Raw genomic sequence first — 16876 nt, 5'->3', positions numbered from 1 at the left:
AGTACATATAGACAAACTTTTAAGCAAGACAAATCGACGGATGGGATGGGAAGTTATCATTGTGGGTCTCAAACCCAGCCTCTTTTTCTTTTATAATTTTGACTGTAGAGTATTTGTTTCCTGCCATTTTACAAAAGCTAGCTAAGAACAATGATTAAATTATTTAGCAAACTACATATTTTCAGACTTTTTCAAAGATGAAAACCATTTCTTATCACTTTTTTTTTTTTGTTTTTGTAGGTTAAAAAAATTGTTTGTTCTTCCTTTTATTTAGATTCTAGGGACCTTGAAACGTCGAATAATGTCCAAATTTTCAATTTGACAAATCGGACCGATTACAATGACTTCCTATGGGAAGTTAAGAAAGCAATTTCTAAATTTCGAAAGCATTGAAAATCTTTGTATGTGTGTTGTATTTTAATTTTTAAAAGTAATATCTCAAATACTTTACATGAACTTATCTGATGTTTTAAAAAACCTTCGGTCTTAAGGAATCATAGCTTCAATCTGAATACATCTTAAAACTGATCTCTGAAATTTTAATCATTCCTCAAATAAAATCAGTCAACTTAAATTACTTAGGTCTACAAATAAACATATTAATTGAAGACTTTGAATATCTTGTAATAAACTCTTTTACGAAATCTTCTAGTTGCTTAATCAATTTAATCCAAACCAAACTACATATTAATTGTTTAAATAAAGAAGAAACAAATTACTAGAAGGCACGTTTCGAAGAGATTATTAATTTATTACTATGTTATACTGTGTTTATGTATGTAGATGAATGTTTAGTTTATTTAACCTGTACCGTGAGATTTTAGTCATACCCTACATTTGTATATTTGTGTTATATTGTTTGCTGTAGAGTTTCCTTTGATATCGGGTGTTTTTTTTAAAGAGCTTGAAAACTTTAAACAACTGCCGCCGCAGCTACGAGTAACATAGTCTAATTTTTCATCATATTTTTACGGAAAAAGCCAATGATTTAAGATAGCCCCATAAAAACTAGTTGAAGATTGTGGTTAAGCACTGTGTATGCCAAACTTTCCCCGGAACCAAAGAATGTCATCGATATTTTTCTGATTAATTTTTGGAAATGGAAATCATTCAGCACTATTAGCGAAGCCCTTAAAGCTTGACTAAATACCGTAAAGTGGATGAAATGGTCTATAAGAACTTCGCGGAAAGACCTTTCACAATAAATGTCCACAATTTTTAAGCGATTTATGGTGAATAGCATAAACCTAACTGGACAAAACGGTCAACAAACAGATGACATTCCAAACTGTTAAATTATAGACAACAAGAAGTGAAACTTCTCATTCAGTCAAAAAAAACACCCTATAGAATACTATTGCCGTGGTGTCTCTGTCACTGTCGCCTTTGTAAATTTCACATCTCGTATAATAACCACGCATGACGACCAAAATCAGGTCTCAGATGTTTTCTTCTCACAATTCCATGCGTTATAATTTGATTAAATCAATTAGACAAATAATAATTCTCCGGCACGGTTGTGATTTTCTGAAATTGAATTTATTTTTAAAATAGCTCAGAAGATTGTTTGGACGGCAAAAGAATGATATTATTTTTGTCTCGCGTGTTAAAGAAGTGTCAAAGTAATTTTTAAATAATATTGTTTATATATTTTATACGTCTAAAACTAATGATAATTTAACAATTGATTAGAATCAAATGTTTATCTATAAGTTGCATATATTTTGTCACTGTTTATTATTGAATTAATAGATACTGTCGGTCGAGATGACAGTGTTGTGTTCGGGTGTGAAAATGTAAATTACTCTAAGAAATATACCGGCATCATATTTGCGAATTAGTCACATCAATCATCAATTTCGGTATTATTTTTAGATAATATTTACAAACCAGAAACAGTGACTGAATTGAGTTTTATGGTGTTTGGATACAAAAAAATCAAGAAATATTAACCTAAACTCAAAGCACAAAATGTGATCAATCAAAATATCTGTGTGCCCTACAGGTGTTTGCTCTTCGGATTTTCCATTAAAATTTTGATTGGATACAAAAATATTCTAAAACTATAAGAAATATTAATAAAATTATGTGAGTATAGAAAAGTGGTGGCATGATGGAAAATTTTACTATTCATATCAAGCATGAAAACTGTAAATCTAGGATAATCTCAAAAACTACTTAAGGGATTTTAATGCGATTTTCCTCTATCGGAACAGTGCTTCTTGAGAGGAAGGTTTAGATTTAAATTTGTTTAAGTTTCGTGGAAATTTAATTCAATTTGACGATAATTGTTGAAGGCGTCAGAATAAAAATGCAGTTTAATACAAATTAAAAGACTTTTGAAGTGAATAATTATAAGTATTTTAATTTAATATTTGTAACAAATATATTTTTCCTACTACCGAGTTCATGGGAAAACTCCATTGATAATGATTTTTCATCGAAATGTTTTTGAAATATGTTCTCCAAATATTTGTTGGTGTTATAAAAACCTTCTCTAGAACAAAAATCCAATGCAATAGCTTGTTAATGTTTTTCCCGAAAAATTAATTGTATGGTGAAACTTTTGATTACCATATACTTTCCAATGTTCGAGATATCGGGAAACATTTTGAGGGAACATTTTATTTGCATTAAACTTTAAAGTTTGTAATTTATTATCGAGAGTTTTAGATATTGTTCAATAGATTAGTTCTGTCCAATAGTTTATATTTATTATTACCTCAGCTATTAGAGGTTAAGATGAATTTACTCTGTGGTTAAAAAAGTTTATAAAAACAAAATATTTTTGAGGGAGAAAATTGTTCATTATAAGTCCGATAGTTTGGAAAACTTATGCTTCCTGTTATATTCCTCAGGTTTCTTTGGAGAATATCCAAAATTAGACGAGACAGAAGGTACAGCAAAGAGTCAATATTTCCAGTAAGTAATTGAACAATAAATATCAATAATAAAAATAAATAAATATCAGCCTGTGTTTAGACCCCAAATCTCAGAAACCTCTTTTGCATTAGTTCTAGTCTGGATTTGTGGCAGGATTTATGGCATATGGTATTGATTACCTCTTAAACCAAGATTAAGCTTTATTAGTTTTGGAGTCAATGTCGTGTGAGAATCCAAGTTTGTTAATCAAATGAACATTTTTTCCTAAAGCTAGTAGTTTTACATTTATTAAAGTCAAAAGGCAGATAGTCCCAAACACACCAACCGAATAACGCATTTAGATTACATTGAAATTCTTTACAATCACGAGTATTTGAAATAGTTTTGAAGATTATAACATCGTTCATGTAAACGATGCACTTAGAGTGATTCAACACAGACGATTGGTTATTTTTAAATAAAATTAAAAGAAAAGGACTTAAATGACTACCTTGCAGTATTCCCGAATCAATTTTAAACTTGTTTGATACATAACCATTGGGTGTGATCTATCGAATTAATAATCACAGCTCTCTTAGATAAAGAAGTAAGACTTTCTTTTTAATCTTGAACCAAAACGGTCAGCAGATAATAAGAAATCATTTTGAGACCGATCAATTTGCAAAAAATAGAACAACTAAGGATTCTCTTATTAGTTTTTTTTCGAATTGGGGTAGTGAGGGCAAAACCGCATATTTAGTGTATTGCCTTTTTCTCAAACGGTTAAAATGAGTTTTTAAGGAAATTAAAGTTTTTATTTTGGAATTCTGCCAATTTAGTAAGGAATAAATATGTCAAAAAAGTGTAATAACTTTCCAACTAAATTATACTCAGGTCAAAGCAGTAACTCATAAGTTAGGGGCAGAAGTCACACACATATGTGACGTCCTCCAATTCCACGCACCAGATCGTTCATTCAGAACTTATCAAACCATAGGTTATTCTTGATTTTGAAAAAATTTCTTTTCAGAAAATGCACTTTCAATCGTCATCAGCATTAGATTCACAGCCTTATCACAATGGGTGAAGCTTAAAAAAACGCTTGAAGCAGAAGTCGTCATTAAAAACAAGGATTTCGAAGCAAGTTTGAAGTGGTAAAAAAAAATGAATGAGTCAATTTTGTGCGGGAGTTTGTTGCCATGTGTATTTGTTAAATTCATTGTTTTTTATTTGTTGTTTTACAAAACTTTTAAAGATGATGGCCTGTTTGTCTTTCGTTTACCTGCAATAAGTTCTGAAATACATTTACAATCCCAAAGCAAGTTATTTAAATGAAGATTATTGTGTTGAACGAACCCATTAAAATACATAATACAAATGTCAAAAAGTAAAACTTCAACCCAACTTGCGCATCAGCTTCAGTTAAACTTCAAATTGTAGCGCTGTGTGTTGTTTTCGTACTATTCAACTTTGACAGTACCACAAGCTTCAGCTTAACCATTGTGTTCAGCAAATCATACTCATCCTCGGGTTTCAATTCGTCTATAAGTTGCCGCTTATCTATTTTGAGAACTTTTACTCTAGGTTTGTTAGAAATAAGAAGAGCTTTCAGCTTTGAATTGTACGCTGAACTTGTCAAAATTGCAGCATTTTCTCATCTGGTTTAGTTTCCGAGTAACTAGCCTTTTATATTAATAGGAGTTTTTACAAGTCCTTTTGCTGAAGATAAGATACCATCAGTTGACTTTGATTTTCAGGATTGGGAGTTGTTGTTAATGGTTGGTTATTGGAATGCTGCAGTGGATAATAAAAAAATTCCTTTTAGAAATGAATTTGTGGATGTCTCCACGATTTCACCTGCTGAAGCTTGCACTTCAGATAATGGTCTGTTTGTTCTTTTAGATGGCTCAAACTTCCGTTCTTCAAAATAATCCCTTTTTCTGAGGTTGTAAAAAAAGCGTACTTCACATATGCAATATCAAAGAGTTCGTGAATTTTATTTAGTACGCATCCAACTTATTGGCTTCGATGGTTTCCAATAAAAGGATACGTTCTGACAATTTTGTATTGTAACCCCACACTCAGCGGTTTTCTACCTATAGAAGTTTTGTATTTATTTATTTGTTTTTCATTCCAATACATCGTTCCATGAGTAGAAAATTAAAAGAAAATATTTCATCTGTAACTTTTTGACTTCCTTTAAGTTTAAAGTCATTCATGTGCCTTAAAGAAATTTGATAGAGTTGGCATCAAGCTCTCATATCTAAAATGCGTGCATTTGGTAATGATGAATTCTTCTTTATTGGGTTAGAAATTACCTTTCGGTAATTTACTCATTTCAAGTAGTATTGGACGGATTCAAATGTGATATGCACGAAATAAACGCTAGTGTGCCCCAAGGCTCCGTTTTGTCTCCGAAACTCTTCCTTATTTTCAAAAACGATATTTTGTGTGAAACTCCTAACCCACTAAATTGTTTCGCTGATGACAGTGCCTTCAGATTTTCATGTTCGTTTTTAGATTCTCATCCTTGTTCTTCGAATGTGCATTTCCAACGGTGCGTATGATAACCATTTTAAATTCCGATCTTGGCAGAAGTGTCTAATGGGAAATCAAAAACCGTTTAAAATTTATTGCTTCGGAAACTCAATGCAATGCAATGTCACAAAACGGTAGTTTTGGCATACTCTCAGGAACGCTTAGAGTTTTATTTTTTTTTAGGTAAGTCCCAAGTGACAAAGAAATTATTGGCATGTACCTTTTTTTCTAAATTATTACGATATTTCACTGCAAAAGTTTTTATTCATTGGTATCGGCCTGAAAATAAACTCAGAAACTTTAACTTTAGGTGTTTTTTAACAATGTCCACAAAAACTAGTCCACAAGTTGCACGTACCTATTTATGTAAGAACGTAAATTCTTCGAGACCACACAAGTAGCTACATATACATATACCTAAACTTACATACACATGTGAATAAAATGTTTCTTGTTTCTTCACCCGTGTCAGCATTTGTGAAATAAAAATAAATTAAGGATTATTTCAAAAAGCTTCATCTACCCTCGACGACATCAACAGAGAAAACACACATCCAGGTGGTGGTCAAGAGCCCTTACTCTTTTTACATTATTCAAACTTTTCACAACACATCCATTTTAAACCTCTTATAGCTACAGCAGCAGCAGCAGTGGAGCACCCACCTGCCATACTGCCATCATCTAATGTTAACATCTACTAATTATTACATATTGTTACTTTTGCAATTTTCTATTACTTATTTTATTTTGTATACATGGGACGGAAACGGAACCAAAGAGGTCATGCACATTGCACATAACTGTAACTGTACACGCGATACATGTAGGTACCTACCTATTTTTGCCCTTCACTCATCGCATCGCAGCAATTCAACTATAAGCTCAAGCTGGTATCTTTGGCGACATAGAATCTCGCAGCAGCCTAGCAGCACCAGGATGTGTGTTTGTGTCCTTTTTAGTTCAATGGCGTCAACTTGTGTTTGCTTTGCCAGAAACATGCTACAAGCTAGCAGCAACATGCAAGTGAAGCAAAGCGACAGACTTTTAAATTAAATTTCCCTTTCAAAAATTCTGTGGAAAAATTATTTAAAATGCATCATGGAAACCTTTTTCGAAGGGAGATGTACTACTACACGGGCGATTAGCGCCGAGGACATCGCGCCGTCCTCTCTCAGACGCCGCTGCCACCATTGCCGCCATGTTGACGATGTTTGTTTACAATTTTATCGAAGTGAATTTTTTGTGGGTTGCTTTTGTTTTTGATGCATTGCATAGCAGTAAAACGCTAAAAACAGGACACGAACTATGCGCTACACCAATTTGCATTCTGAATTTATGAATTTTTAGTTGTTTTCTAGAAAGTATAAGGGTTAGCAGAAAATTAACACATATGCAGTTCCTTTATATGCATATGCTTTGAAGGTACGTTTTAAAGTGTTAAGATTTTACATAAGACCTTGACAAAAGTCTTATAGAAAGCTTACAAATTCTTTAAAATACTTGTTTTTGTTTTTATATTTATTTCCAAGCCGACCTTCGATTTTAAATTTAGTGTAGTGAAATGTCAGATTAAACAAAATAGCTACCGAAGCAACCCTGAGATTCCAATTGACAGATGATTAAAGAACAAAATATTGAATTGTGACATAATTATGTAAATATAGCAGATTTCATCAAAGTCATTACTTTGAATTCAAACTCAAATCATTGAGCAGGTGACATAAGGGACTTGAAAGTAAGAAAAGTTTCTAGTTTCTGGTTGGCCAGCTGTCAAAAAATTGGCTTCTGGAAGGATGACTGATATCAAAATAAAAATTGATCATGTTTTTTCAGTCAACTGAAAGCTGAACTTTATTGCTTTATGATTTATTTATTTCCTGCACGATTCCGTTTAGTGTTGTTGTTGTTGTTGTTTTTGTTAAAAGGGGTAGTTGTCAAATTGGAAAATAAATAAGTGATATTTTCTTGCAATATATACAAACTACAAATCGTGATGGGGCTGTAGCTTCCCTGAGGAGTGTTTTGTAGACAATCAATTTTGTAGTAGTTTTTGTACGATGAACTGAAAGTAGAAGTTATTGAAGTAAAGGTTTAGCTTGAAAAACTAACTAGTTGACTAACTAGTTGATAATTTACGTTCAAAGAATGCAGTTGACTGCAAAAGAAGTCCCTTATGTATAGGCTAAGTCTTGAGAAACAACCACTTTACTTTCACTTTCATTTAATACTTTACTCAAGAAAGTAGATTTTTAAGCTATTTTAAAATTTCTTTCATAATTCCTATTCACAAATTTGGACCTAAGCAGGGCTTTGTCCCTGGTGAATCGACCTCAACAAATCTTATGGTTTTCACTCATTATGTTGTTAGCTTTTTTGAAGGAGGTCAGTCGCAATGTAGTGTTATACACACCGACTTCGCCAAAGCCTTCGATCGAGTTAGCCCCAAAATAGAAAGTTTAGGTTTTTATTCTATTCTTTTGGTTTGGCTTCAATTTTATTTATGTGATGGTGTTCTAAACGTTAATGTTTGGTCTCACCAAATTCTCGTTTTCTACGGTGTTCCTCAAGGAAGCCACCTGTAACCGTTTCTATTTCTTACTTTAGTAAATGATATTCCATTTTAATTCCGATTTTCTCATAAATTAGTGTTTTCTAATGGCTCAAAAATATTCAGTTGTATTAAATCCATTTCCGATGGCTTTCTCCTGCAAGAAGAATTAAATAGACTTGATGAGTGGTGCAAGCGTAATTATTTGTATCGAAATATTTTAAAATATTTCAAAATGACGTTACATTCTCTGCTCAAAAAATTCAGAATCAATACTACCCCTTTTATAAATGGTCTTCAGTTTAACCTTGATCTAGATTCTGGACCTACTGTCAAATATAGGGATTCTTTTTTTAACCACACTTCAAGAATGTTGAATGTTTAACCTCACTTTGTTTTTTCTACAGTCCTGTGTGAACTAGGGCCTCACCCAAGAAACTTCTTCATTTAGCTCGGTCAAAGTTCACGCGAAGGACTTATCTCTCGCACTGACCCAAGGTGCTTTCATCCGCTTTGTCACAGTTCATGCTTCTGCACCATATTACAAAACGATGATATTAAGGGTCTTATATAGCGACACCTTGGCCTTTCGAGAGAGGGCTTTACTATTCTCAAATGATTTCTTAGCCCAACGAAACAGCGTCTAGCAGAAGAAATTTTTCGTGGGATCTCAGCGCTTGTTTTGCTTTCTGTGTTCATAAAGGAGCCTAGGTTTGGGAAAGTCATTAACGTTTTGACCCAGACAACCCGTAGGTCCTTTCTTGATGAAAGCAAATACTTTGTTTTGCCCTCATTAACCGTTAAACCTATTTTTACCGCCTATGCCTAAATACCAGCAAAAGAATAATTGGCATCACGCTGAGTTCTTAAGATTAGGTCAATGTCATCAGCATATGTTAGTGATTGGGCAGACTTTGAAAGATAGTGCCTCAAGTGTTGACGTTGGAGGTCTGCACTATTCTTTCAGGGACGATGTTAAACAAATCGCATGACAGCTCATTACCTTGTGTAAAGACTTTTTTGCCATCGACAGGTTCTTTTAAAATGTTTTCAACCTTTATGGAGCAGTGCAAATTCCCCATGGTCATCCTGCACAAACGGACAAGTTTGGCAGGGATGCCAAAACTAGGCACTACTCTATACAGCTCTTCCCTTTAGATGCGGTCATATGCGGCCTTGAAATCGATGAAAAGATGGTGGATGTCCATTTGATGTTCTTGGGTTTTTTTCCACGATCTGGCGTAATGTGAATAATTAATCGATTGTAGGCTTTCCCGGTCTAAAACCACATTGATAATGACCTAGCAGGTTATTGAATATGATCGTTAGACGTTTGCATATTACGGCAGAGAAGATTTTGCAAAACAATAATATTAAGTAGACTGATGCCTCTATACTATATAGAAATCACAATCTCTACTTTGTCCAAGTCGGGAAGACGGAATTGTTGGTTTTCGTTGTCTAGGTTGAATGGATTATCCTGCGGAATTCGGTTCTTCGTCAACGTTATACATTCTGCAGAAGTTGTCCACATTATTTTTGCAGTCTTCGGTTAGAAGTATATGTTCTTGTAAGTTTCGTTTCACCTGTTTATAAAACTCTCGAACTTCATCTCTACTTTCAAACCTTCTCATGCTCTATTTATTTCCTTCTGAGAACTCGGTGTTCTCCTCTCCGATATTTAAAATCTCAAGATGAATTTGCTACGGTATTTAACCTTAAATATTGAGTGCATTCAAATTTGTCTTCGAAAACCTCATAAGAATAATAGGGAGCTGCAATTGTAGCATGGCGGCCATTTGGCTCATATTGTTTACGATTGCTAGTTTTAGATACACATCCATTGATTTCTTTTGAAAAATCTTGTTTTTGTGCATATCAAACCTAAATCTATTGTTAGAAGATCCGATGAAGAAATTGCGAGCGAATCTCAGCTATTTTAAACAAGGAATTTCAAAAGCCATCTAATAATGTTTGACAATGATATTCCAGGCAATACTGTCACACAAAATGTCAAGCTTGAATTTTAACTTGAAGCTAGAAATAAAATGTTTGCTTAAAAATTCTCTAGAAACTCCCTCATTTCGCTGTAAATCGATTCAATACTTAAATTTTAGTTATAACACAAAACATTATTTTTGTGTATACAAATTTTAATTTATTGGAGAAAATGCATATTACATTTTTTTCTGAGGAAAACTTAATGCTTTCCGAAGCCAGGATGCATTACATAACCGCTGTTTTGGAACTCCTCTGAGGTCATATCAGTAAATTGGTTTACGCCTTGTTGGTAGGTGCTAAGTCCCTGATCGTATAAACGGTTGTGGGCTTGAATTTTCCTTAAGTTCTTGCAGAAAATTTCTTTGCGGGAACTGATCTCTTTCTTATCGGCGTACTTCTTGCCAAACTCGGCCTGAAAAAAAATATTAATTTAGTTATCAACAAGTTTAGAAAAAGTTATTTATGTAAGTTGATTTTTGACATGTGTTAAAAATTGTAAATTTCATAAACTTCCAAATTTTGAATTGATGAGTAATTTGTGTGGTTCTTAAGAAACTGGTGATTGGATGTCAGTGATAGTGGTCAATATTACAAACCTGGAATTTTTCGAAATCGACATCAGAGCAACTCAAAGCACATGCCACAATGGCGGCCGTAACCAATAGTACCAAAGTGAATTTCATGATGATTTCAAAAATAGCAAGTAACACAAAACTCTATACTTAAGGGTATTTCACTTTATCGCACTTATTTATACTCTGACAAAGATGTGTTATTTCAAAATCTATTATATCTATAAAACTGTAATTCCAAAGAGAAAAAGTTAAATTGTTTGAGCACACGTACAGATGTTTTTGAACAAATTAAAAATTACAAAAAAGATACTCGTAAAGTTAATTTGTTCCGTAAAAAAGTTTTTATAGATAAGTGCACTCGTCTATTTAAGAAAATAACAAAACAAAGGTCTGGGAATGTATTTTTTTTCAAACAATGTCTTCTCTTATTTGTTGTAAGTAAATATTGTCATTATTAATTTGTTAAGTGTTAAGTGTGGATATTGTTTATGTCATCATACTTATGATAAAACTTAGACATTTTTTGTTAAAAATAGAAGCGTAATTAAATATTGATGGCAGTTGGAAGCAAAGTTATCAGTCAAGTCAAAGTGTTTTATGTAAACAGATAATGTGTGAACAGAAAGAAAATTTATACTTATACTTATACACTCAGACTTTTGAATTTAAGACTAAATTTAAAGAAATCCGGGTACATTTGAAGCCAAACTTATTTAAAGAAAATAGACAAAAAGCTCCGATCGTTGCAGGACCTAATCCAGATTTTCTTTTGAAGCCTCTTAAGATTTGTAAATAAATGATAGTTTAAAACTTAAAACAATTTTAGGCTAGTAAGATTATTATGCTAAATGTTATCAACTATTTTTATATCTAACCATAGTTTAACATTTTACTTAAGTTAAAATTAAAAAATAATAATCTTAATGACTTTAGGTTACTGAAATTTCAAAATTAATAGGTTCATTCAGGCCTAAATGCTTTGTTTTTCTTTGCGTGAAAATCCATTTTTAAGCGTAGAGACATTATTACAGTCAAACTTCTTTATAACGAACTTCCTTATAACGTAATTATCTCTATAGTTAATTTTATTCTGTTTACCTTCCCCTCAAGAAATATTCCATACGAATTAGGTTCCTTATAATGCAATCAAAATTCTCTTTATAAAGTACTAATTTGTTGGCCCCGAAAGCAAAGTTGTTTTGAAATAATTGTAAAATGGTAGAACAAAGCTGGGTTTTGTACTTTTGAACAAAATTCAATATTATTAAATCTGAGGAATCGGACTGAGCAATCGACAATGACATCGAATTTATTCGAAACAAATTAAAACTGACATGAGAACTGCATTTTATAATTTTCGAAGTTTTATTGAAACAAGAGATGAAACCTCAGATGATGCATAGCTTTACCTTTTATAATTGAAACAAAATTGATATGATTTTAACTAAAAATTAAAAGATATTAACTTCTTTAAAACCAATCCTTTTTGTACTTTTTTTTTGAAAACATAAAAGAGCATTAAATTTAATATATAAAGATTTTTTTTTGAAACTTCTTTATAACAAACCAGTTTTGTGTACCCTTCAAGGTTCGGTATAAGGAAGTTTGACTGTATTTAAAAAAATTGCAGAATGAAAATTCAATTATAAAGTTTATTTGGAAATTTGTTAAAATACATTTTATTATAAAAAGAAAATATAAAATTCAAATGATTTATAAAAGCCCTTTCGATATAAGTGTGAGCTTGTAGCTTATTCATATAAGACGTGTGGTTAGCAATAAGGTTCCACAAACTAACCACTGTAAACGTGCGCTTGGTAAAGAGCACGTGTTAACCCTTTTGTAGAATTACATCAGTGTAGAAAAATGAGATGAAAAGAGGCTGAAATTCAACTAGGTTAGGTTAGGTTGGAGTGGCTGTCTAGATATCATTGACACACGTAGACCTCAAGGGTCCATTGTGATACCACTATGAAATTCAACTAACACTGATAACTTCCCATTGGGAAACCTTAAAACTTTTTTTGAAATATCAATTTTGTATTTAAAACAATTTGAGGAGTGTTTTATTAAACAACAAACAATTAGTTCTTTTTGCTAGCATCAATGATTCCTTGTAATCTTCGGTCCATCGAAAACACTAGAGTTTTTAAGTCACGCGATATTTGTTCCCACTATTCCAGTATAATCCTTTTAAGGTCTGATTTGGAAGAAATCTTTTACTTTCTCAAGGCTTGACTTAAATTTTAGGTTAACTTTGAGTATTATGTTAGTGTTATGACTCCGCCTGTTATTGAGCGCGTTAATGATTCTATGGGGCCAATCTTTTTTCGCACTCGTAGTGTGGCGAGAGCCCTAAAAGATGTCAACATACATAAATCCGCTGGTCTGGTCTATACCCAAAAAAAGTCGAATAATCCTCACCTCCTAATTACCTATTGACTGCACTTATGTCTCTTCTTTCCAAGGTCATGGAAGCGCAGATTAATTATCAGCTCAAAAAATATCTCGAAGATCGAAAGCTTCTTAATGATCTTCTGTCTGCAACTTCTAGTCCAATACATTGTTTTGCTGACGATAATACTCTTAGCTTTTCAGTCTTACATCCCTCTTCTTCGGATGTGAAACTGCAACGACAAAATATGATACGTTTATTAAATTCCGACCTTAACTGCATTGTACAATGGAGATTAAAAAATCACATGGAATGTAATGCTTCGAAAACCCAATGCTGTCTTGTATCGTTAAAGCGAGATACACCCCCTTTAGCATTATCCATGGATGGCACTTGCATCGAGAAGACTGAACATCTCGATATTCTAGGTATGTGTATCACTAACCATCTCTTGTGGAAAGATCACATACGCGATCTCGCCAAAAATGCAACAAGATGTTTGGGTTTTCTAAAGCGATGCATGAAGTTTTTCTCCCTCTCTGATCTTGCTAATATCTACAAAACTTATATACGTCCAAAGCTCATCTCTGGGTTGATACTCCTGCAACGTACTTAAGCATCTTGGACTGCATTGAATGTAGAGCATTTAAATTAATTGGTGATAACACCATCATAGGATCAATTACGTCGTTTGAATATCGTCGTAAATTTTTTGTCTCACGCTTTTTTACCGTTATTTTAACGGTTTATACTCAAGAGAAATAGCCAGCTGCATTCCTCCCCTTAAACAGTTCAACCGTAATACTCGCGCTTTTGGGAATGTTCTCATCACTATACCCTCGAGTCGAAATTCGGGCGTACTGTCAAGTACAGAGATTCGTTCTTTAGCCGTACTACGCGAATGTGGAATGCCTTACTACACTCTACTTTTCCCAGCCATTGCAATATTCAGGAATTCAAAATCAATGTGCACCGACACCTTCTTTCAATTCCTCTCTCCCTTTCCTAGTGCTAAAACTGTGTCTTTACATAATAAAGGTATGAAATATCCCCTTGAGTGTGCGTTTATTATTAAAAAACAACATATAGCAACATCTTACGAGTTTTAAAGACAGTGTGCTTGGGATCATTGTCTTGTTAAAAGACAAATGAATTCCAAAGCTCAAGCTTTTCAAAAAGGTCATTTAAATTAGTACGCAAAATTGTAATGTACAAGTTGGTCATCACATCAGCTTCTGTTAAAGTTGAACTGCCTATATCATTTGACACCATACTCCCCAAACAAAAAAGCTCGGTCTATCATGTTTATCACTAGACACAACATTTTACTTTTCAGCTAAGTATTTGGTTTCCGGCACTCCTTTGGTTTGCTTAGTTACGTTTTTCCAATTCCAAGCGTATTTTCTATTCATTTCAGAAATGAATGACTTTTTTTATCGCAGCTAGTTTTTTCGTGATATTTTGAATCGTGCAAATCATTACCTAGAGTCTCCACACTATAAAGTTTACCGATATTATTTGCCACTTCTTAGGTCAAGTTTGGAGTACTTATTTTTGGTTTTTCGCACTTCTTTTAGAATAACGTAATTTTTCTTGTTATAAAAAAATACGAAGTTGGCCTGTTCTTTTCTGGTTTTACGTAAAACTCGTGTTTTCGAATTTTTTGATAAACTTCAAAATGTGAATAATCTTATTGTGAGCTCTTTACCAATTTTCTAACATTTCAATTTAGTTTTTATTTGCTAATACTTGAAACGCTGATTTTAAAGTCAAAGCACTTTAAAACACTAAATTGTATCTTTTAAAATATTACGTTACCTTAAAAACCATAAAAGTAAAAAGATCAATAGGTTTTGCCAATACTTTTTATACCTGTATTTAAGAGCCTGTTCGTGTGCTTTGTATGTCGCGTAATCAAGGTTAACAAAATTGTACTTAGAAGGTGCAGTGTTTTTAAGTTCTTAAAATGTTACATAAAATGTTTACAAAATTAAATTGCCAATACTTTTTTAATCCACTATTTACCTAAAAATATAAATATTCGACAAGTAAAATCAATATATTTTTGGGAGAGTTTTCAATTTTTTTTTTCCAAATTTCAAACGATTTCGTAAAAAGTTAAAGCCATCCCCGAAATTATCCACGTATCACTATATTTTTGTTTGTGAGTGAAATATGCTTTAGGCAGATTTTGGTTACTAAACTTTCTAATGGAACACGAGGTTGTATACATATGAAGGTACAATTAATCTCATAAGAGCAATGGATGAAAGGGTCCAGACTACAGTTGGGAATTGCAAGTTATAGGGCCGTTTAAGTTTGTTTGCTATGTTTCTCTTCACGTATCAATGTTCTGATGCCCATTTTCCAATAAAAAGAGACTTACCAATTTAATAGTTACAAAAATCAAAAGAAAATTTTAAAGTATTGGAGTCTCTAATAAATTGCTTTATATTTAGAAATTGATATTTAACAAAATGTTGAGCCCTTAAAAATAGGGTCTTTAAAATTTTAACAACAAATTTTATAGGAATGAAATAACCTCAAAGTCAGTATATTTCTTTGTTTTCAAGATAAATGAGGTTTTATGTTTTTATTTGACTGACATTATGATATTTTTTAAACTTGGGGCTAACCAAGTTTTTTTTCTCCCTTGTTTTTAATAGCCCACTTCATTTTTTTATCTGTTAAACTTAATTTATTTGATGTCGGTATCACTGTTGGTTTTCAAAAATAGCTGACGGAAAAAGTATCCTACTCTAACGTACTTATGTTTACGTCGAGAAACGTCAACATTTTCAATTCTACAAATAGAACCGTAAAAAAATGCCCTTACTTCAACAAAATTCCGACAAAGCTGAATTTGATTATATATCATCATTAACCTTTATTTCATTAGTACTTCCTTAAAAATCCTCTTATATTGGACTAAACCAAAAACGTTACGTAGTTTTCATTTCACCTTACCATTTATCTACAGCTTTAAAAAAACCCTATAGTGTTTAAATATTCTGTAAGAACAGTGATCCCCTTCCACCCATTGACATATTTTTCTCTGGTCCAAAATAAGAGAACGGAGTATAAATGAAACTCTCTATCGAAATTAAGCCTTGTCGGAATTTTTTAGAAGCAAATATCTAATATTTTTAGACTATACGTAGAGTACACATGCTGATGTTTTGAAGATTGAATTTCAAAGCAGTAATGAAATATACGAGACATACCTTGTTAAGTCCCTACTAAGGGTGTGTTACAGTGTACGTACTCCTCATTTTTCCACTTTACCATTACCTTATAAATGCTGATTTAGAGGGGGCTTTCAATACTATTGTCAATTTATTTGCACGCACAGCTAGTCAATATTTACCTTCCCATATACATATAAACATAATATTAAGAATGACGATGTTAGAAAGAATGTTAGTTCCTTCCGAAACGTATATTAATTGGATTTTTAGAAGAAAATATGATGACATATTGCTTCCTTCTAAGTAAATAAATAAAATACCATTTCCACCATCAATTTACTTAATGGCAAACAATTTAATGACAAATATGTCTTTATTTTTTTTTTTTGTTTGATATGTGTCCAGATAATTGTTTGAAGTCTGTTATATATTTTCAATCAAATGGAAATGTCCCAAAATTAAATAAAGAGCGGAAAATTTGCAATTAATGAGCAAACAAAAAGGTTCATTGAAAATAAGAAAATGATTATGATATAAATGATAATGGAAATAATTGTTCATACATTTAAAATTATACGTTAAAAAGATTAAAATATTTACAGAAACGTAATGGGAATTGGAGGGCGAAAACCTTAAAGTAACATGGGGGAGTTAGATGCATTATGCATATCAAGTGGAATAAGTCACGACCTAGGATGGAGTCGTAAATTTTTACGCTAAAGGGTTTGGTGATTCGTATTTTTGAAAAAGTTTTTGAATTTAATCTTTT

General features: G+C 32.4%; 2 protein-coding genes across 7 annotated transcripts in view; one reads left to right on the top strand and one right to left on the bottom strand.

The window, feature by feature from the left end:
• The window catches only part of LOC129945467 (uncharacterized), an 89901-nt gene that overhangs the window by 49736 nt on the left and 23289 nt on the right, over positions 1-16876 (top strand). Inside the window, exon 1 of one of the 6 annotated variants that reach the window (XM_056055243.1) lies at positions 1854-2088. The exons of the other annotated variants lie outside the window; for them this stretch is intronic. The gene's annotated coding sequence lies outside the window, so the exon portion shown is untranslated. Of the gene's footprint in view, positions 1-1853; positions 2089-16876 lie in introns of those variants that run through there. 6 annotated transcript variants of the gene reach the window in all.
• LOC129945471 (crustapain-like) lies at positions 10081-10804 on the bottom strand. The gene is made up of 2 exons (XM_056055250.1): positions 10546-10804; positions 10081-10361 (listed from the first exon to the last, which is right to left on the bottom strand). The coding sequence occupies exons 1-2, from the start codon at positions 10630-10632 to the stop codon at positions 10149-10151; spliced, it is 300 nt and encodes a 99-aa protein (XP_055911225.1). The 5' UTR covers positions 10633-10804; the 3' UTR covers positions 10081-10148.

Source organism: Eupeodes corollae, chromosome 2 (assembly GCF_945859685.1).
Source record: "Eupeodes corollae chromosome 2, idEupCoro1.1, whole genome shotgun sequence".
NCBI classification, from domain to species: domain Eukaryota; kingdom Metazoa; phylum Arthropoda; class Insecta; order Diptera; family Syrphidae; genus Eupeodes; species Eupeodes corollae.
The sequence above is the reverse complement of the archived record's forward strand: the minus strand, read 5'-3'. Positions and strand labels throughout refer to the sequence as shown.

What these genes read in the sequence shown, in the direction of transcription:
- LOC129945471 (XM_056055250.1), bottom strand. Translation starts at nt 10,632, where the DNA reads ATGAAATTCACTTTGGTACTATTGGTTACGGCCGCCATTGTGGCATGT. An exon ending in TCGATTTCGAAAAATTCCAG is followed by an intron (nt 10,362 to 10,545) that starts GTTTGTAATATT and finishes ATTTTTTTTCAG; the next exon opens with GCCGAGTTTGGCAAGAAGTA.